Raw genomic sequence first — 21,185 nt, 5'->3', positions numbered from 1 at the left:
CAGGTAGGGCTGATCCCCCTGAGCTCCCTCACCTCCTGGGCTGTGCTTGGAGAGACACAGCAATGTCCCCACTCCCTACAGAAAAGGCCACCCGTCCCCATATCCCACCCCACACTTTGCTGGGGTCTGTCCCACACCTCCCTGCCATGGGGTGCCTGCCAGCCCCCTCCTCTTCTGCTGGGTGCTGCCCTTTGGGTGTGCTGCCTGTGCCACCCTCATCCCAGAGCACCAGCCACAGCCAATGCTGCCCCTCTGCCCTTCTGGCCCTCTGCCCCATTGCCCTTCTGCCCCTCTGCCCCTCTGCCCCTCTGCCCCTCTACTCTTCTGCCCCATTGCCCTTCTGCCCCTCTGCCCCTCTGCCCCATTGCCCTTCTTCCCCATTGCCCTTCTGCCCCATTGCCCCTCTGCCCCTCTGTCCCTCTGCCCCTCTGTCCTTCTGTCCCTCTGCCCCTCTGCCCCATTGCCCTTCTGCCCTTCTACCCTTCCTCCCCTCTGCCCCTCTGCCCCTCTACTCTTCTGCCCCTCTGCCCCTCTGCTGTTTCTTTCCCACAGGAGCACTGGGAGGAGGACCGTCCCCGTCCCTGCTGCCAGCCTGCCCTCGCTGCTCCCTGTCCCTTTGTGCCCGTCCCTGAATCCCCCCTGAGCTGGAACACGAGGACAGCGGTGTGGGAAGGAGACCTGAGCTTCTTCCTTCCAGCACTGCCCTCAGCCCTGCTCCTGCACAGCGTCCCCTCAGCAGCCACAGGCTGTGCTGTCCCCAAGGGCCACTGCCACCCACCCCTGACAGCCCTGCAGAGCTGCCCCCCGTGCCCCCCTGTGCCCCCAGTGCCCCCTGTGCCCCGTGGCACCCCGAGATGTCCCTGATAGCCAGATGTGCATTAAAGGACTGTCCTGGGCCGAGGCTGTGTGCACTCCTCACTGGGGAACTCTGCCCAGGGCCAGGTCACCCTGCAGTGTCCCCATGCTGCTCCCCATGAACTCAGATGCGTTCCCTGGGCTCACACAGGCTTTGGGCTCGTCCCTTCCAGCCCTGGGTTGTTCCTCAGATCCCACAGCCCTGCTGAGCCCCCTGGCCCTGGGCAGGGCCAGCCCTGCTGGGCTCAGGGCTGCAGAGCTCCCCAAGCACCAGCCTGGGGGAACAGAGCTGCCTGCTCTCCGTCCCCACTCCTGTGCTTCTGGAAAAGCCTTCAGAGCTCCAGACACCAGCTCCCCTCCAGCTGCCCACCACAAGCACTGTAGCTGTGGCAATTGGGGCATTTCAAGGGTTAATTCCAGAGATTATTCCATATTTCAGGCCCAACATCCCGTGCTTCCCCCCAGCCCAACCATTTCTGTGTCACAGCCCCCAGCCTGCAGCTGGGCAGTGAAGGCAGCTGGGAATGTGCCAGCTCCTCTGGAGCAGGGCTGAGGGAGTGAATTTGTGGGAATTCAAACTGCTGGGGTCTCCTGGCTGGGGGCACTGCAGGAGATGCTCAGCCCACAGGCAGAGCTCTCTTGGCAGTTACAGCAGGGCCTTGTCTGTGTTCCCAGGGCATCCAGAGAATTGCAGCACCCCCAGATTGAAGCCCACACCACACCAGGGTGTGCTGCAGCACCCCCCATCCCTTTGGAGTGAGCCTGTAAAGTGCAGAAAATGCAATAAACTGAGAGCAAAGGGCAGGTCCCAGGCAGGGCTGGAAGGGAACAGCATCAAACAGTGTGTGGGCTCCAGAGAGATCAACCTTCCCAGGAAAACACTGCATTCCCAAAGCAGGGCATGGGACAGGATGGCCCCATGCAGGTGCTCCTGCAGGACATGGCTGGCAGAGGGAGTGAGGGAGAGGCTTTGGGGAGTGGGTTTGGGTTTGTCTCCAGGACAGCTGAATTCCTCTGGCCTCACATCCCTTCCTTTGGCCAATCTGGGGATCCTGAGCCACTCTGCTCACTGTCCCTGGCCACAGAAGGTGAGGGGGACACTACTGGGGACACCTGTCTATCCCAGCCACCAGCATTCAAGGCTGCCACAACACCCTGCAGCTCCTTCAGGGAGGTTTCAAAACTCAAATGCAAACTCTTCCCCAGATCAGGATTGGAGCAGAGGAGGCTGCCATTGGAAAATCTGCTCCTTTAGCTCAGGCTTTGGGATGCTCTGTCCTTTCTTCCACCTGGCCCTTCACCCCCTCAGCATCCCCTGCAGGACTGGAGCAGTTGAATGGCACACAGAGCCTTTCCCACCCATTTTTATCTTTTCAAGCTTCATTTGGCCAAGCAGCTGCAGCCTAGCAGGGTGCCAGGACCCCTCTGCCCTCATCCCAGGTACCCCAGGACAGGTTCCAGGCAGGCCCAGCCCTGGGAAGTGTCTCTGTTGTGGCCAGCACGGGTGGCTCAGCTCCCAGGGGTGTGCGGTGAGACCCAGGGCCTGCCATGGTGCCCACTCTGGAGAAAGAAGGTTCTGGATTGCAGCTCTCCCCTCCAAGCCCAGGGCCCAGGCAGGGGCAGGGCCCAGGCCTGAGATCCTGGGATGTCTCCAGGAATCCCCAGGGGGAACTCACACAGGTCCTGGCAGAAGAAGAAAGATGTGCAGGGAGAGGTAATAACTGTGACCTGACCAACTGGTAGAGCTGGAAAATGCAAGAGAAGTTTCATGGAAACAAAGCCTTCTTCAGGGCTGGAACAGAAGCAGAAAACGGCACAGCAGGGGCTGAGTACAGTTCTCTGAGCTCAGTACAATTATGCTAATTTAGTAATTAAAAACCAGGGATGGGGTTTGCGGGGCTGGGGAGGGATGGAAGGGAGATGAAAGGCCACAGGGGGGGTGGGTGCTGTGCAGCAGGCCCTGGCCAGTGCTGGGCACTCAGGCTGTCCCTGTCCCTGTGTCTGTCCCTGTCCCTGTGCCCAGCCTGCCCTCGGATCCTGCTCACCCCAAACTGCTGCAGAGCCAAACCCAGGGGCTCCCCAGGGAGAATCTGCAGCCCCAAATGCAGCCAGGTGTGCTCAGCAAGGTCCCAGGGCCCACAGGCCCTTGTCATGGGCTACAGATGGCTTCATGAGGCTGCCTTGTGTTTTAGATTGAGTGGGGAGGGGAAAACCCACCCCAAAACTTTCCCTCTACAAGATTCCCCACTTTTTCAAGGTATAATGCTCCCCAGTTACTGGGTCCCATTTTCATCCCTCTCTGGTGAAAAACCACACTGGCTGCCATGGGAAAACAAAGTTCTACAGATTGCAGTTCTATTAGGAACACAGAAAAAGTGCAGGGGAAAAAAAATCTCTTTTAGTGGGACTGAATCTCCAGGGGAAGATGGACAGTCAGCTCTGAGCTCTCCTGGTTGGATCAGGGACTGATCCAAGCCTTCCTCTCCATCTCTGCCCTGGAGCTGCCCTGTGGCCCTGGGCCAGCTGGGTGCCAATGCTCCCATGGCAAAGGGAAGGCTGAGCCTCCCACTAGGGCTGCAGCTGCCTTCCCTCAGCCACAGCTCTGCAGGGCCATGGATTTTCCCTCCCAGGTGACAACAACCTCAGCTTCTGCTCACTGAATTAGAAAGGAACCCTCCAATACATTTGTACTGAAAATTCAGCCCAAATGGGGGAGTTCATGAGGCTGCTCTCAGGGAGAGGGGCTGATGCTGGAGGAGTCACTGGTGTCTCTTTCTAGAGGAACTGGAAGTCAGCCCTGTCTCCTTGAGCTGAGCAGAGCCCAGTCCCCACTGTCCTGCACTTTTCTCCACTGCAGCCTAAACTCCCAAAAGAAAGCAAAGCAATGCACTAGAATCTTAAAATTACACAAATTTCAAATTAAATTGGACAGAAGGAAAAAAAAATATGATCAAGGCAGTATGGACTTCCAAAAACATCCCTCCTTGTTTGTAACATGGTCCCTTCCAAGTCACACAGGGGCTGTGTGACGTCCTTGCTGACCAGTCACACTCAGAGACACCTGAACTGTGCCCAAAAATTTCCCTGAATATTTGCAGCTCAGCTGGAGTGGTGCTGCAAAGAGAGGATAGGAGAAAGGTCAGTGGTGATGGGAAGGGAGTGAAGTTTATCCCATGGCCTCTGCAGGTGGCTGCAGCATCTTGCCCTGCACAGGGCTGGCACAGGATCAGTCCCTGAGGTGAGGCTGAAACACCACCCTGGGACACCTGAGGGCTCTGGGAGCAGGTCAGACCCCATGGCAGGGCCATGGCACAGCCCCCTGGTCCTGTGTGTCCCCTGTGGTAGAAACCAGGAAGGGATTTTTCCCTCCTGGAGCCCCCCATGTGCTGCAGCTCCAGGGAGGAGCAGGGCTCAGGGTGAGCAGGGCACATCCCTCTTGTCCAGCTGTCCTTGCTGGGCCTGAGCCCTGACCCTCACTGCTCAGGGGCTCCTCAGGAATCACAACCAACTCAGGGGTGCCCAGGGACAGGACAAGCAAGGGGCAATGGCCACAATCACAAATAAGAACTTCAACCTCAGCATGAGGAAGAGCTTCACTCCTTGGAGGGTGCAGAGCCCTGGAAAGCTGCCCAAGGAGGGCCTGGAGTGTCTCTCTCTGGAGCCATCCCAAACCCAGCTGGACATATCCCTGTGTCCCTGCTCCAGGTGACCCTGCCTGATCCCCAGAGGTCCCTTCCAGCCCAGGCACCCTGGGATTCTGTCACTGCCTGTGCTGGGAGGGTGCAGTTGTCACAGAGCTGCTGGCACTGAGCCTGTTCTGTGCAGCACCTGGGAGTTTGCACTGATGGCACTTTTGGGGGATGCCCCTCGTTTGCCATGGTTAGATCTGGAGTGTCACAGGGATGGCATCTGATGAGGAGCCAATCTGCAGGAATGTAAAGGGAACCTGAAGGACAATGAGGCACCATGGTGGAATTTCTGAAGCGAGATTTGTCTTTTTTTTTTTAATAAAGAGCTAAATTCTAAAGGAAAATAAGCCCTCCGGTAGCTGGTGCCAGGCAGTTGAGGCAATAGATACTTCCTTTCCTAGGAATATTTCCTGTCCTAGAAAAGGCCATGGTTCCGTTTCTGAGCAAGCACCAATTCCAGACCCTTCACAGAGCTCTCTCTGCACCATCACACACATCTCTCCAAAAGCTGAATACATTTCAGGGGGAGGGAGAGCCCTGCACCATCCCAGGGATGGAGGGAGACTCCAGCTCCTCCCAGAGCTTTTGAATGCTGGTGGGACCTCTGGGAGCTGTGGTGGATGGAGCCTAGCAGGAGTGAAAACCCCTTTTCCTGGCCATGGAGCCCCATGCCCCAGCTCAGGAGGGAAGCCTGGGAAGAAAATGCAGCTCCACCACGGCAGAGCAGCAGGGATGAGCCTCAGGAGAGAGAGGGGAGCTGAGGCATGGCTGAGGCTGAGGGACCAGCACAGCACAAGGGATGGAGGTGCAGGGTTCAGAGCTGGGCCCCAGGAGAAGCTGAGGAATGCCATAATTACACACAGTTGTGCAAACTTGGAGCTCTCCACCACCCTGTAGCCAAAGAAACAGGCTCTGCACTGTGATGAGACACAGGACACTGTTCCCAAGGGAAAAAGCAGCCCTGCTGAAACTGGTCTAGCTCCTTAGAGGGTATTAATGAGCTCTGCTGATCACACCAGGGGAAGCTCTGGGCTCCTCCTCGGGCAGGTGCAGCTCCCCTGGGCAGAGCAGGGGAGAAGGCTCGGGGCACATCCTGCAGCTCTGCTCCCCGGGCCACGAGCACAGAGCCTTCCCCTGGGGGCTGTGGGTCTGGAACAGCAGATGGGACAGCCTGGAGAATGGAGTGGGTCTGGATAAACACCAGATTGGTTCTCTGGGCATCCCTTCCCTCACAGACTCATCCCTCTGCCTGATTTCATCACCCTCAGCTCTGGGACCTGCAGCTTGGGCTGTGCTTTGAGGATGCGCTCAGGGTGGCCTAAATAACTTTGCTGAGGGAAATCCGGTCTGACAAAGCGACTGCTGTTTGCTGAAGGCATCAATAAGCCTATGGATAAGGGTGATCCGGGACACAAGCATTTTCCTGGGATTCCAGAAGCAAAGACCTTTAGGTCAAACACAGCTCAGAGGGAAAGTCCAAACAGAGCTAAATAATCAACCAGCAGAGAGGAAACAGTAGTGAGATAACAAAGTGCTGATAATTCCTGGGATTTTGTCACAGCAGAGGGGAGACTGGTGATGCAGACATTCAGAAGCGTCTGGCAGCATTGGAGTTTGGGGATAAAATGGCAAAGGAGGTTTACAGGGGTATGAAGTGACACACAGGGGAAAAATCCAACACAACTTCATCTATGAGATGAGGGGCTCTGGACCTTGGCTTTACCTCCTTAGGAGTGAAATTTTGGGGTTATGATGGACATGAAAGGAGGTGAGGAACATCAGGGAAAACAGGAGCTCCATGGCAGCAAAGATCTCCAGACATGAGAGGTCAATGCTCTGTGCTGCTGCACCGCCCAGCAAGACCCATCCAAGATAAAGGAGGAGATTCCCAGCACTGGGGAATCTGGGGAATTTCCAGATTCCCAGCACTGGGGAATGGGCCTTGGGGACTTCTGGCTAAAGGAGATTTTATCCTCTGACCGTTTTCCTGGGTTTGAGGGAAACAGGGCAAACCATGGAGGAGAAAGCTTCTGAGGTATCTTGAATAAAGAGGAAGCTCTGTTCAACTCAAAAGGTTTCTGAGCTGCAAATAAAGCCCCAGGAAGGGGCAAGTGTCAGCGAGGGGGCGAGTGTCAGCCAGGCTCATCCTCTGACTAATCCCCAGGCACTAAATGCCCATCTAGAATTTCTTCAACTTAATAACCAGAGGAATTGCAGACTGGGAGGTTTTATATTCCTTTGCTGTGTAGATCCTAGCTGGGGGTGTTCTTTCACTGCCACGTTTAGTCTAATCCTTTGGAAAACCCCGCTAAGTCCTGTGCTCCAGTGCTATCCTTTGGCAATGAGTTTTGTGAGCGCCGTGCTCGCTGTGCATTAATCACAGAGTTTTTATTGCTCTAGAGGAGCTGCTGATGCTGGGCTGCTATATATAGTCTGTCAGCAATTAGCAGGATGCTTGCAAGGTTATTTAAGTAATTTTTTTCCCTTATGCCACAACTAACTGAATTCTCTGTATATATGAAAACACTTGAAAGGCGAGCGATTACTGCGAGAAGAAAGAAGAGCAGAGAGCGAGCCCTGCTTGGAGCAGGCAGCTCGTTTGACAGGGCTATCTCCTAGAAATGGGATTTTAATCAGGAGCCTTTGATTAAAATCATTGCTCAGGTCACGGCACACCCCTGTGGGCTGGAGGCATGCAGGGCCAGCCCAGCCTCACAACCAGTTCCTCGGGCTGGGGCAGGGATGGATCTCACTGGGAACAGAGCTTGTACTCAAGGGGTCCTGGATGACATTTCCTGGATGACAGGCAGGGAATAGTGCCTGGCAGCCCGAGCAGTGGGGTCGAGGCCATGCTGTGGGAAAATCCGGGCTGGGACCTGGCTCTGCTGTGCCTGGGCCCCCCATCCTCCCCTAAGACAATCCCACCAAAGGCAGTGACCCCATGGCTCCACACCTGCCCTTGGCAGGAAGGGCTGCTCTGAGTAAGGATGGGGGTCTTGGGGCACAGAGCAGGGTGGGTCTGGGTGAGGGATGAACCTGGGCACACAGGCCCTCTCTGGCACAGGGCTACAGCACACAAAAATTGCATCCCCCCATGCCCCAGGCCCTTCTGAGACTGTGAGTGCTCACTGCTGCAGCAAAGCCCAAGAACGAGAAGACCTTGACAGCTCCATTTGAGAATCTAGAAAGGTTGGAAGGAGCAGGGGACCCTCCCAAGCTCTGTTAAGGCCGCACTGCGCCCAGCCGGAGGTGTTTTAATGACTGTTTTGGATCCCCGGAGCCAACCTCCTCCCACTCGGCCCGGGTAATTCGCCTCCTCCGCGGGCTGCAGCGGTTGTTGACGGGCGGATCGCGGCTGGTAGAACAGGTTCTGTGCAGGGAGTTGTCTCCGAAAGCCCGGAGCCGTGCATGGCCCGAGCCGCGGGTCCCGGGCCTGGCAGCGAGGAGGGCACTGCTGGGCAGGGCGGCCCTGGGCCGCTGGCACACAAATCACAGCCCTGCCTGTGCCAGGTAGATAAGGAACCATGTGATGCGGCTGGTGGGAGCAGGCAGGGAGGGTGAAGGTGCACAGGGAAATAACCTTGCAGGGAGTTCCTCCCTCCCTCCGTCCCTCCCTCCTCAGAGCACAGTCTCCGGGCAGCGCCGAGCCCCGGCTCCCTGGGCCTGGATGCCCGCTCAGCTTCTGGGGCCTCTCTGAACTCCCGGCCAGCAGCGATGTCCTTCAGCAGGAGGAACTGGTCCGATCTCTCCAGGTGAGTGCTGGGGATCAATGCTTAACCCTTTAAGGAGGGGTGAGGGTAGCCAGGGGCTTGGGGAGGATGGGAGGAGGGGGCAGCTGCCCTGGGGGTGTTTGCTGTTTGCAGAGGTGAATGCCAGCCCCACGGAGAGCTCGGCGCTGCTGGAGTTCCTTGTGGCTGGGCAAGATCAGAGGCGTTTTTGTTTCTGCTGCCTGGGGAAGCTGGGCCAGGCAGAGGAGAATTACCTGGATAAGCGTTCTCGCGCCATGCTGGATACATTTTGGGTCTGGTTTGCCTTTCTTTGGGGAACAGACCATCTGGGCCGTGCCTCCAGCCTTGCTCTGAGCTGCCTGGGGGTGTTTGCCTCCCTCCATGCCCATGCAGCCCCCGGGTGTGAGTCCTGCTCTGCCTGCGGAGTCTGCAGCCCCTCCTGTGCTGAGCCAGCCCTGATTCAGCGGCACTGAGCAATCCCTGAGCAATCCCTGCAGCACCACCAGCTCCCTCGGCTCCCCAAAGAGTGCTCCAGAGCAGGGGAGGCTCCTGGGCACCCTGGGCTGGGTCAGGCTCTCACACGAGGCTGGAGCGAGGTGGGATCAGCCCTGACCCCCTGCAGACCCCAGGGCAGCCTGGGGTTGGGATGGAAACTCAAACAGAGCAGGAACCCTGGCCCAAATGGATGCTATGGCTCTGAGACTTAATTGCAAACCTCAGTACCAGATATAAGAAGGGGAGTCCACAGAATCCCAGACTGGTTTGGGTGGGAAGGACCTTAAAGCTCATCCAGTCCCACCCCTGCCATGGCAGGGACACCTTCCACTGTCCCAGGCTGCTCCAAGCCCTGTCCAGTCTGGCCTTGGACACTGCCAGGGATCCAGAGGCAGCCACAGCTGCTGTGAGTGCCCTGAGTGCCAGGGCCTGCCCACTCTCAGTGTGAAAAACTTCCTTATCTTAGTTGAGACCCCTCTGCTCAGAGGCCACCAGCTCTCAGCTGCCTCTGGCGTGAGTGGGACAGATCCAGAGGCCCCTCCAGCCCTGTCCTGATCCATCTCCCCTGAGCCAGACCTGCCCCAACCCCAGCCCAGCTGGGTCCTGCGCACCGTGTGCTCCCCAAGCCCGGGAGGCATTTCCTGAGCTCTCCTGAGATGAGGCAGCACTGAAACAGCAGAAATGTCAGAAACCTCTGCACTAATCATTGACAGGGCAGGAGAGGACAAGGCAGGGACACTTGCCAAAGTTTTTTACTCATCTCTTTCAGTTAAAAAAGGTAAGACAGCGAAAAATAAATCCATCTTTGAAAAGAGGAGAGAAAGATTGGCAGAGTGAATCCATAGCCTGATGGGTGGATCACTTAATTACAAATAACGAGGAGCTGCCTGTGGATAGTGCCAGGTTTTGTGCTGCCTCAGAAGGAGCCACGGTAATTCAAGGCAGGAAAATCCCATTTTCACTTGGAAGGAGGCTGTGTAAAATCAAAGAAGTTCCTGGTCGTTGTGAGGATTTAGCTCAGCATTAATGCTCCGTGAGGTCACTGCTTGAGGGACAGGAGTGCAGAGCGCCGGGATCTGTGTCCCCTCCCCGGGAATCTGCGGCTGGGATGTGCGGGCTGGGATGTGCCCGGGAGCGCCGGGGCTGTGCGAGCACGGCCGGGCTGTCCCATCCAGGGGATGCTCCCTGAGCACATCCCATCCAGGGGGATGCTCCCTGGGCTGTCCCAGCCTTCGCCAGCCCCGTCCGTCCCGGTGCTGAGCAGGCATCAGAGCCCGCCCGGAGCTCCCCAGCCTGGGTCCGATTGCTGCTGGGGCTGTTCGGCTGCGGGGCCAGTGGAGGGAAGGGCAGGGCAGGGCAGCCCTGTCCCCAGCCCACACTGCCCTGTCCCCAGCCCTGTCCCTGTCCCCAGCCCTGTCCCTGTCCCAGCCCTGTCTCCAGCCCTGTCCTGCCCTGTCCCTGTCCCCAGCCCTGTCCCTGTCTCCAGCCCTGTCCTGCCCTGTCCCTGTCCCCAGCCCTGTCCCTGTCCCCAGCCCTGTCCCTGTGCTCGCCCCCTCCGCGCTCCGCTGCCCCGCCGCTCCCGCCCGCCCCGGCAGGAGGAGCAGAAGCCGCACCGAGCACTCGCGGGGGGTAAAGCGGATTAATTTATGACCGGCTGGGATTACTGAGTAACTCGGAACCAGCCGCGAGTCCCCGCTCGCAATGCGGCCCTGCCCCTCTGACTTTCACTAAAAGTCAAATTGGTGGCAAAGGCTGAGCTGGGCCGAGCTCCTGGCACGGACCTGGGCAGGGAGGCTCCCCTGGGTGCCCTGCAGTGTTTGTGGCTGATTGAGGGCTCGTGCTGGGGGAGAACCAGGCTCTGAAAAGCTCCATCAGCCAATAAAAATATTTTCCAGCACATTTCATGCACCAGCACAGAGGGTGGGCAGCTTTGGCACAGAGAAAGGATGGCAGAGCTGGTGTTTTCTGGACAACTTTTTATTCCAAGTGGCATTTTATTAAAACAAAACAAAAACCAAAACTAGTAAAACCCAACCCACATTGTGCAAAATAAAATGCTCAAAGATGATTCCAAACCTCATCTTTTTGTCTCAGTCTGTGATTATAAACAATTCCCAGTCCAGGCACATGCAGGGGAGTGGAGCCCTGCCAGCCCCATCCCCAGGCAGAGCCTCTCAGCAGTTGCCTTCAGCCTCTGAGATTTTGCATCTGAGGCTTTTTGCTCTATAAAAATTAAATTGCCATCACCACATCTTGGTTTTGGCCTAATATCTTGCGCCATAGTGGTTACCCTTCCAGTTTGTGTGGTTGAGGTCTGTGTGGTAGCTCAAGGGTCCTGGTCTGGCTGAGTTACAGGTTCAATATCCTTCCCCTGCAAGGTTTGCTTAATGTAGGGACTCCTTTGAAATGAGTGCTCCCTCCAGCAGGAGAAAATGGGAGCTGGGAAGTCAAGTGCTTGCTTTGGGAAGGGCCTGCATCAGCTGGGTGGAGTGAGAGCCCTTTGGGGCGCTTGGCTTGTGCTGGCCCTGCTCTCCTCCAGCAAGGTGACTTCTGCCAGCCCTTGGCCTTGCCCAGGATGTAGCAGTTCCTTTCTTGTCTGGCACCAGGGCTTCAGGGTGCCCATGCAGGATGCAGCCTCCCCATGTCTTTGTGTTTCCTCCCAAACAGCCTGGCCAGGCAGAGGACCCTGGAGGATGAGGAAGAGCAGCAAAGAGAGCGCCGCCGAAGGCACCGGAACCTGCTGTCATCCACCTCCACAGAGGAGGAACCTGCCAGCCCTGCCAAGGACACCAGCCCAGCCTCCAGCAGGTCTGTGGGGCCCTGCTGGCACTGGCCTGGCTCCTGACCCCGGGCCCTGGCAGCTGCTGAGGGAGGGCTGAGCTGTGGGCAGAGCTCACAGCCCTGGGGAGGACGGATGGGCACAAGGGGGGCACAAGGAGGGCACCTCGGGTGGGTTCCCCATGGCACAGGGACTGGAGTGAGGGAGGGCTGGTGCCAGGGCCAGGCTCAGGGTGGGCCTACAGGGGGATCTGCAGCAGGTGAGAGGTGCCCAGCTGTGCAGGGCAGCAGAGCAGGCAGAGCCTGGCTGGCTGTGCTGCCCCTCTGGACCTCACAGTGACGCTGTGGCTCCTTTCCTGAAGTGGGGATCTGAGCCAAGGGCTTTCCACTGGTGCTGCCAAAGTCCCTGGCTGCAGGGAGCTGGGGTTTGGAGGTACTCTGGGACCAGGCTGCCCTTACACAACCTGACCTACTCTCTAAATTGGTCCTGGGAGTGTCCAGTGTTTATGTGGTTTGTGTCCACAGTGATGCTCCCACTCCAGAGGTGTTCCTGTGTTTCACAGGATGGAGTTGGGACACTTGGGCTGGATATGGGGAATGACTAAAATGAACCAGCTGGGAAGGACAAGGTGCTGACACAGGCTGGCCATGTGGTGATTGCAATTCAGGAGGAGGGCAGATGTTATCCCATCTCCTCCCCAGTGCTGGGAGTGTGCAGACACAGCCTGCCAGGTGTCCTCCTGCCCCTTCCCAGGCCTTGTGCCTGTTTGTCTGGGGGAAGGAGGGGAAACAGCTTTTCACAGGTTGTGGGACTGTGGGTGGACCTGCCAGAACAGATTGGCTTCCAGCCAACACTTCCCACTTGAAGTTGGTGGGATTTTTCCTAGTCCAGTGAAGAGTCACAGCCAATTCTTATCCAGCAGCAGACCCAGCACACTGCCCTGAGCCTGGATCTCCTTGGCACAGGACTTGGTGGGTCCTGGTGTCCTGGGATGAGGCTGCAGAAATGCTTCATCTCTATGACAGAAAGGAAAAAAAAGAATTTTAATCCAAACTTTTTCTCAGACAGCCGAGCTGGTGTGATGGGGATGAGAGTGGCTGCAAGCGTGGTCTGCAGGGAGGACTCCAAGATGTTTGTGGGATTTTTATTTCCTCTGCAGAGCCTTTTGCCTCACTTGCAGCACGAAATGCACCCCTCTAGTCCCAGTGCTGAGGTTGTCATCCCATGTTGTCCCTGTCTCTAGACCTTCGTCCCTGGTGAAGCCGCAGTCTCCGGAGGACGGGGAGGAGCGAAAGCTCTCAGAGGTGCTGAAGACACAGGAAGGGAGAAGGACGAGGTGCCTCCCATCCGTGTCCGAAAAGCTGCGGCAGGAGAAGGAGCAGAAGGAGGCGGGGGTGGCCGAGAGCTGCCCGCAGACAGAGGCACAGCCCCGCGGGAGGCAGCAGAGCGGCCGCGCTGCAGAGGAGGCGCCCGGGGGCAGGGGGGACCTGGCCCGGGACAGGAACCCGGAGCCAGCCCCCGAGAGGAAGGTGGTGCTGAGGGCACGGCTCCAGGACACAGAGCAGGGAGTGCAGGCTGCTCGGGGGGAGCAGAGGAAGGAGGTAAAGGAGCCACCAGAGGTGGGGAGCTGCCGGCTCCGGGAGGTGAAGATCCTCACCAGGGTGGGGAACCGCAGCGCAGAAGAGAAAAGCTCAGCGGTGGCCTCATCTGCAGAGCAGCAGGTAAGCAGGAATGGATGGGGCACCAGGCCTCGGGGGGGGAGAGGTTCGCACCTTCCCTGGGTGCTGGGAGAACCAGAGAAAAACACAGCCCAAAAGTACCAGGAGGGAAACGGGACCTGATGGATTTTGAGGAAGGATTTTCGGAGAGCTGCAAAGCACGAGGTGGTGAACAGGGTCCCACCACCTCCTTCCCCTCCCTGGTCTGTGCTGTCCTGATCACCTTCTCCAGCAAGTCCTGCTGATTGCCATCATGGGGACACTGAAGGGCTGTTGGGGACTCTGTATGTCCAACGGAGACAGGAAAGGTTTGGAGGGTTTTGTTCTCGAACTCTGGCCTCCAACCCAGTTCCTGCCCTGACTGTCCCACTCCTGGACCTCAGTCCTCCCTGCAGGCTCTGCAGGGATGCATCTGAAGTCTCCTTTTTCCTCAGCAGCCATCCAGGAACCCCTCAAAGCAGGTAATCCAGCTGTCCCCTCCCCAGGATGAAGCTGAAGAAAAGCCAGAGCCTTCTCCAACCCACGTCACCTCCATCCGACGGGCCAGCCCCAGAACCGTCTCCTTCAGGGTAAGAAGAGCTGAAGCAGGCGGGGAAAGGATTCCAGTGAGGCAGAGGAGGATGGGGGGAAGGAAGGATTGCTGTGGCCTCTGGATTATGTGGGCAGAACCTGTTCCCAGAAGTGTGCTCAAAACTCCCCCTTGGTCTGGGCACTGCAGTCCTGCTTCCATCTTCCCCCTGTTTTCCTTCTCCATGAGGATGAACATGTCCAGTTCATCCATCTTGTGCTGGCCAGAAAACTTATGGGAAGTGATGAGAAAACAGGGAACTCATTGTCCTCAGAATTTCCAGAGCCACAGGAATTGCCATCCCTCTTCCAAGCCTTTCCAGTCTTATGTGAAAGCACAGGATAAAAATAGCATCTATCCTCCCTCTCATCCCATGTTACAGTCTGAGAATATATTTCATTTCAAAAGAGATCTCTGGAATGAAGTGATTGGAGAGGCTGGGAAAGCCTAGAACTGTCAAGATCATCCCTGCTGTGAGTCAGGGCTGACTGGCTACACTTGATTGACTTCCATGAGGCTTTACTGGAAATAAAACTGTTATCACCATAAAGTGTCTATGGTCTGGGGAGCTTTGATATGAGATAAGCTCTGGTGTGGGTGCAAATGGAGCTTTCCTGGGGGAGATCAGTAAGATAGTGCCTCCCATGTTTATCTTGGATAAGCAAAGTTCACTGCAGGATCTCCTCTCCTTGTCTCTTCCAGATCATCTCCAAGAAGCAGAAAGAAGAGAGCCAAAGCCCTCTCACAAGGAGGTCAGCACCTCTTGTCGTGTTGCTTTGGTCCTGCTGGGCAGGAATGGCCATCCTTTGTTTTCCCAGGCAGGAGGAGGTGCTGGGTCCTGGCTCAGATCTGCTGGACATTGGTCCCCAGCCCTGTGGAGTGGCAGGGGACAGGACAATGTCCAAGTGCATCTTGCATCTGAATGAGATCCTGGAACCACAGAATGGTTTGGATTCCAAGGGACCCTGCAGATCTCACTCCAGCCCCTGCCATGGGCAGGAACATCCTCCACTGTGCCAGGTTGCTCCAATATCCCCCAGCAAGCCCCCACTTCTCTGGGGTCATAGAGCTCCACGTTGGTGCTTGTGTGCACAGGTCCCATCCATGGGGACATCAAAACAGCTCCATGAGCAGCCTGACCTGGCTTTGGTGACCAGATCAGGGGATCCTTCCCCCCTCTGTGGGCAGGTGTATGCAGAGCCACACTGACATTGGGGGTGATGCATTCAGGGCTGGCAGGGCTGAACCCAGGGCAGGCTGAGGAGCTCTGAGGTGTTTTGGTGTTGAGTGTGGCCCTGGAAAGGCAGTGACACCCAGAGAGCTCAGTCACCAGCAGGACTGGGCTGCCTGGTGCACCTGACAGATGCAGGAGTGCTGGGTGGGATGGGGCCTCCTCCTGCTGCCCCAGGACCATGGGCTGATCCCAGGACATCCTGGGGGGGCTGTTTCAACTCTTCCCTCTTGTTCCCCAGTGCGAGTCTGAGGATCCCAGGCAGCAACAGCACCATTGGGGAGAAGCTGGAAAAGTACAACTCAGCTGTGCAGGTACTGAGGGCCCTCAGCAGAGCCAGGAGGGGTGGGAGACAGAGAGGGGTGGCCTGGAGCCCAGTGGGGAGGGAGGGCCTGAGCTGCACCAAGTACAGAGCTGATGGGGGTGAAGGAGGTGGAAAGGCAGGAAAAGGGATTGGCCTCAGGGTTTTAGGAGCAGGGACCCTTGCAGGGGTCTGGGGATGCTGCAGCATGGCCCTGCAGGGAGGAGATGCACTGTGGAGAGGCTCTGGGGGTGCTGTGGTCCGTTGAGGGGAGCAGTGCACAAGGCTGAGCTGGGGATGGCCAGCAGGACCGGACCCCAAGGGCTCAGGGTATGAGCCGGAAGCTGGACTTTCCTTTTCACCGCGGCATACAGCCCCGCTGACGCCCCTCTCTCTCTCTCGCAGCGCTCGGAGGGGGTGAAATCCTCCGTGCCGGCCCAGAAGAGCCGCCTGCTCTCCTCGGAGGGCGTGGCGAGCAAGCGCAACTTCTTCGAGCGCAGCGCTCCGGCCAAGGCCGAGCCGGCGGCTCCCAGGAAGGTGAGGCCGGAGCGGGCCCGGAGCGCTCTGAGCGGGGCAGGCTCCGCTCTGGGGCCAATTTCCCCTCTCCCGATCCAGGCTTGGCCTGGCAGGCTGCGGCAGGGATGGAAGAGCCGGTGCCAGGGCTGTCCCGGCGCTGTGTGGGTTCTTGCCGAGCGCTGGAATCTGGGGAGCTGGGATGGAGCCAGTGTGTGGGCTGGGCCCTGCGGACCGGGCCGGGTTACATTCGTGCAGGCAGAGCCACTGCTGTAACCCCGGTGTCCCTCTCTGTGCCTCAGGACAGCCTCAAGATCCCAGGGTCGGTGACATCCCGCATTAATCTGTGGATCAGCCGAGCTCAGGAGCCTGCCAAGGAGGAGAATGGCAAGGTAGCAGCTTGTGTCAGCTTCAAGTGAGAGCCCTGAGAGCAGGCAGGCTCACAGGACATGGTGCTATGCCTTGGGGTGGTGTTGAAGGGTGGATGAACCCTTGGCTGAACCTATTAAAGGGTTTGGGAGCAGTTTGGCCAGGTTCGAGGTGTCGGAGCTGCAGGGCCACCACAATGAGATATCAGGGCTCTCCTTGTTGCTGCGTCCTGACTGTGAGCCCAAAATTCCCAGGACAGCTGATTCCAGCCCTTGAGGTTGAGGAGGGAGAGGAGCCAGCTGGGTGCATGTCCCAGAACACACAGGGGTACCTGACCCTGCCCCCAGCAGGATCCCATCTCTGCCATCCATCTCCTGTGTCTGGATGAGCAGCTCTGCCTGGGGCCAGTGGGAGAGGAGCTGTGTGCTCAGCCCCTCAGCTCTGAGGGTCTTGAGGGGTCTGGAATCATCTGCGCCCCCACTTCAAACCAGCCCCCCAAAATGAGGGGGTCTTGTGGCTGTGGGTGCCAGGTGTCCAGCCAAGGGGACTCAGAGGTCACCACTTGGCCACCGTGCAGGAGAGGGACAAGAGAGCCTTTGGTTGTTTGGTGTTCCTGGAAAGGAGGGGCTCAGCAGCTCCTGGGCAGGGCTCTCTGCTCACAGCAGGGAGGGCTTTGGCCCCTGCTCGTGGCAGCCCAGGAGGGGCAGCTCCAGCCCAGCCCTGCAGCCAGGGAAGGTGGGTCCAGGCTGGGCTGGGAGATCAGCACTGCCCAGACATGTCTGTACCAGCAAAGGGTTTGCTCCTGGGGTGACTCCTGGGGAAAGCCTGCAAGTCCTTGGTCAGTTCTCCTTCAAAAGCACCTGCTCCACTTCTGTGGCTGGAGCTGCCCTTGGCTCTGAGGGTCTCCCAGGTGCAGGAAGGATCCCAAAGCTGGCTGGTTTCACCTAGACACTGTGTGCTTCAAGGTCTGGGTACAGTCACACCAAGACAATGCTGCACAAGATGCTTGGGGAAAACTTCTCCTGTCACTTCTGACTCTTCTGTTTGCAGGAAATCCGGAGAATCAACAGCCTGGCAAAGCGAGATGTCTGGATAAAGCAGCCTGGGGACACCTCTGGAGACACCAAGGTAATTGTGGAGCTGCTCTGGAACCTGGTGCATCATCTGAGGCAGAGGCAGAGCCAGATATACAGGGAGAGGTGACGTGGGGGAATCAGGACCCTGTGACTTTGGGAAGTCAGCAGGAGGGGACAACTGGAGGCATCTGTGAGGGAGAGGAGGACTCTGGTCTGGGAGGAGAAGGGAAGGGGCTGTCATGGGGTTTAGGGGATCCCTGCCTGCCCCATCCCCTGCTGGGCTCAGCCACTGTCCTGGTGAAAGCAGCTGCTCTGGGGGGGGTTGCAGCCTCAGGCACAGCCTCAGTGGTTCCCACTTTGTTTTGCAGTTGCAGTAACACCAGCTGTGCTATCAGACCATCTGGGAAAAACTGGTTTGCTCCAAAGATCAAAGCCCAGCCCTACCCAACCGTCCAGCAGCCACTGCCACGAGTCCCCTGTGCCATGTGTGGGTGCAGCCCAGGGCATGGGGTCCTCTGCTTGTGGGATGGGAAGGAAGAAGCCTTGAAGAGTCTCCCTGTGCCCCCAGTCCCCATCACTGCCTGTCTGTGGGTCTGTCCAGGCCTGCAGGCTCCCCACAGATGCTGAAGGCAAACTCCTGCCTTGTTTGCCCAGCACATTTTGCTGTTCTGTTGCTGATCTCTGCCTGTGCCCCAGAGCTGCCCTGGCAAAGGGATCCCCACAGGGCTCCCTGGCAGCTGGAGGATGTCAGAACCTGCCTGGCTGAGGGAGCTCCAGCTGCACATCCACGGACCACGTCTGTCCCTCCTGCCTGGGGCAGGCACTGTCACCCTGCCAGGCTGTCCCTGCCACAGGGGCACAACCAGAGGCTCACGAGTGCTCAGAGATGTCCCATGGAATGAGGGGGGACTTGGCCCTGGTGTTTCCCTCCACACACAGCTGAACCAGAGACTTGTCCTTGTCCCTGCCCTCCCCTGCCCCTGCAGGCACTGACCCTCCATCCAGTGACCCAGGGAAGCTGAGCTGGCCCTGGCCATGGCCACAGCCCTGTTGGGGGATTTCATGGAGCTGAGTGCAACGGGGTGGGCCCCATTTCCCTCTTGCCTTTCCTCCTGAGCCCTGTGCTGTGCAGGCCCTGATCCTGCATTCCTGTGGCTTCTGAGCCCACCCAGCAGGGATGGGGGATGCTCTCTCACAGCCTTTAGGGTGGCTTTAGGGTGCCATGGGCAAAGGGCTCAAATTCTCTGATTGGGGCCATTCTTTGGGTTTGGGTTGTGCCTTGAACAATCACTGGGTGACAAATTCAGCATGGGAATCTGCTGCTGCCCCTGGAGCTGATCCTGCTTGTTAGGCTTGGGAAAGGACTCTGCTTTTTTTGTTTTCTAATAAAAGTTGCTCTTTCTAAAACACTCCTGGTCACCTACTGCTGGCCTGGGACTGGAAACTGTTCCCTTCCCTTCTCCCGACAAGGGGAAAACAGGGAAAACCCCGAATCCAATGTGTCCTGGAGGGTTAAAAGCAGACTCTTCCCTTGTGATTGCAGCATCCCGCGGTGGGAGCAGGGCTGCGGGAGCCGGGCCGGAGCTGCGGGCAGGGGCTGCTCCAGTGCTGGTGACAGCGCTGCCTTATCAGCGTCCCGGCCGCGGTGACAGCTGGGCTGGCTTGTGTCAGCCCCTCGGGCACTCACGTATCTCGCTCCGGAGGGTTTAAAATAGCAAATCTCTGAGGCCATACAATAGCTTGGGCTTATATGGGCTCCTGGGGGGGAAGGGGGAGCGGCGGAGGGGGCCAGGGCCGCGGCTGCCGAAATAGCAGCTCACAAGTGTTGCATTCCTCGCTGGGCGCCGGGCACATTCCTGCGGCGCTGCCCGCCCCGGGGTGGGCGCTGCAGCCCCTTAAAGCCTCCTGGCCCAAAGAGCCTTGCCCAGACCCCGCGGCTCCCCGCGCTCCCGCAGCTCCGGCGCCCAGGTACAGCTGGGGCGGCGCCGGCCCGCGGGGGATCGGCCCCAGGATGGGGTCCGGGATGGGATCAGGGATGGGCTCCGCGATGGGCTGGGGATGGGCTCCGAGATGGGCTCCGGGATGGGCTCCGCGATGGGCTCGGGATGGGGTCCGGGATGGCTCCGGGATGGGGTCCGGGATGGGATCAGGGATGGGCTCCGGGATGGGCTCGGGATGGGCTCAGGATCGGCCCGGGATGGGCTCGGGATGGGCTCCGGGATGGGCTCGGGATGGGCTCCGGGATGGGCTCAGGATCGGCTCGGGATGAGGTCCGGGATGGGCTCCGGGATGGGGTCCAGGATGGGATCCGGGATGGGCTCGGGATGGGCCCGGGATGGGGTCCAGGATGGGATCCGGGATGGGCTTGGGATGGGCTCGGGATCGGCCCGGGATGGGATCCGGGATCGGCTCGGGATGGGCCCCGAGGTGGGGTCCAGGATGGGCTCCGGGATGGGCTCCGGGCTCGGGGCATCACCCCCTGCCCCTCGGGGGATCTGGTCCAGGATCGGGTCCAGGATGGGCTCGGGATGGGCTGCGGATGGGCTCTGGGATGGGCCCCGGGATCGGAGTGTCTCTGGTCGCCCCTTGGGGGGATCGGCTCCGGGATGGGCTCTGGGATGGGCTCCCGGACCGGGGCATCCCCGGCCACCCCTCCGCAGGGATTGGCTCCAGTCTTGGCTCTGGTCTCAGCTCCGGTCTCGGCTCCGGGATGGGCTCCAGGCTCAGGGTGTCCCAGCCGCTCTCCCGGGTGTTTTATGCCGTGCAGGCATTCCCATGCATAAAGCATCTGCAGCCTCTCCAGGGGGTTGCGTTTGCCATTTCTGTTTTGGACCACCCTGGTGGGTGCCCAGGTGGCTCAGAGGGGTTTTGGCTGCCCTGGGAAATCTCCCGGATCCCATTCCTGTGTCTGCAGTGACAGCAGGGATGGGATGCCCATGGGCAGCCTGACCCTGGCTCTGCGGCAGCCCAGGGGTGGGTTGGGATGGGATGGAATGGGATGGGATGGGATGGGATGGGATGGGATGGGATGGGATGGGATGCTCCTGTGCCTGGTCTGACCCTGCCAAGCAGACCTGGAGCAGGGACATGACCCATTCTTGGGAAAGGAGAGCTCCATCTCTGGGCAGCCTGGAGGAAAGCAGAGACTCAGAACTGTGGAGGATTAACTCAGCCTCAGAGCTGTGAGCAGCCAGCCCTGAGCTAAAGGACAGGGGGATTTCAAGGAGTGTGAGGAATATCTGGATTGTTTAATACACAGCAAATTGTTGGAGATTTTTTTCTAGTCAGTGCAATGTTTCCTCTTCATCTCTGTAATATCTGCTCGGTTCTCCTAATTCTACCAAATCAAGATTTCCAAGCTTTAATGAAAAGGTTTATGTGTTTCTGTGCAGAGGACGCATAAATATTTCCTTGAGCCACTTTCTCTTTTGTGTATCCTCTTAACAGTGCCGGACTTGTTGCTGTTCCCTCAGCTCTGTAGGATCTAACGGTGTCTGAGGGAGGAGGGCAGTGGGAATGTAGGAGGAGGCTTGGGGACTGGGAACCCTTTTCTCCTGTGCCATGAAATGATTGTGTGGAGCTCAGATTTGGCCAAACTTGGGGCATCAGGACCATGCTGAGCCTGGGGGAAAAGCAGGAATTGCTGTTGGTGGGAAGCAGGGATCCTGGGGATGGTGCTGGAGGGGGGCTTGGAGCCAAGCCCCAGACCCATCACAGAAGGGGAACAGTGGTGGCAGAAGCAGACAGTGACTCTGAGGCAGAGGGGGCCGAGTTCTGCCTTTATTTGTCTCCAAAAAGCTCCTTGTGGGGAACAGTGAGATTAGAGACCCTCTGGAGCCATGGGTATGCCAAGGTTCCCCTCC

At 58.3% G+C, this 21,185-nt stretch overlaps 1 protein-coding gene across 1 annotated transcript; it reads left to right on the top strand.

The window, feature by feature from the left end:
• Positions 1-8,258: 8,258 nt before the first annotated feature.
• On the top strand, positions 8,259-17,734 carry LAD1 (ladinin 1). The gene is made up of 10 exons (XM_054290672.1): positions 8,259-8,296; positions 11,435-11,575; positions 12,790-13,267; positions 13,699-13,833; positions 14,535-14,584; positions 15,305-15,377; positions 15,770-15,901; positions 16,180-16,269; positions 17,297-17,374; positions 17,691-17,734. The coding sequence occupies exons 1-10, from the start codon at positions 8,259-8,261 to the stop codon at positions 17,697-17,699; spliced, it is 1,224 nt and encodes a 407-aa protein (XP_054146647.1). The 3' UTR covers positions 17,700-17,734.
• The last annotated feature ends 3,451 nt before the right edge of the window (positions 17,735-21,185 follow it).

The sequence above is a fragment of the Melozone crissalis genome, unplaced genomic scaffold (assembly GCF_028551555.1).
Source record: "Melozone crissalis strain CALT ecotype California unplaced genomic scaffold, PUWL_Pcris_2 ptg000086l_1, whole genome shotgun sequence".
NCBI classification, from domain to species: domain Eukaryota; kingdom Metazoa; phylum Chordata; class Aves; order Passeriformes; family Passerellidae; genus Melozone; species Melozone crissalis.
Note: the sequence above shows the minus strand (reverse complement) of the source record. Positions and strands in the feature narration are given on the sequence as shown.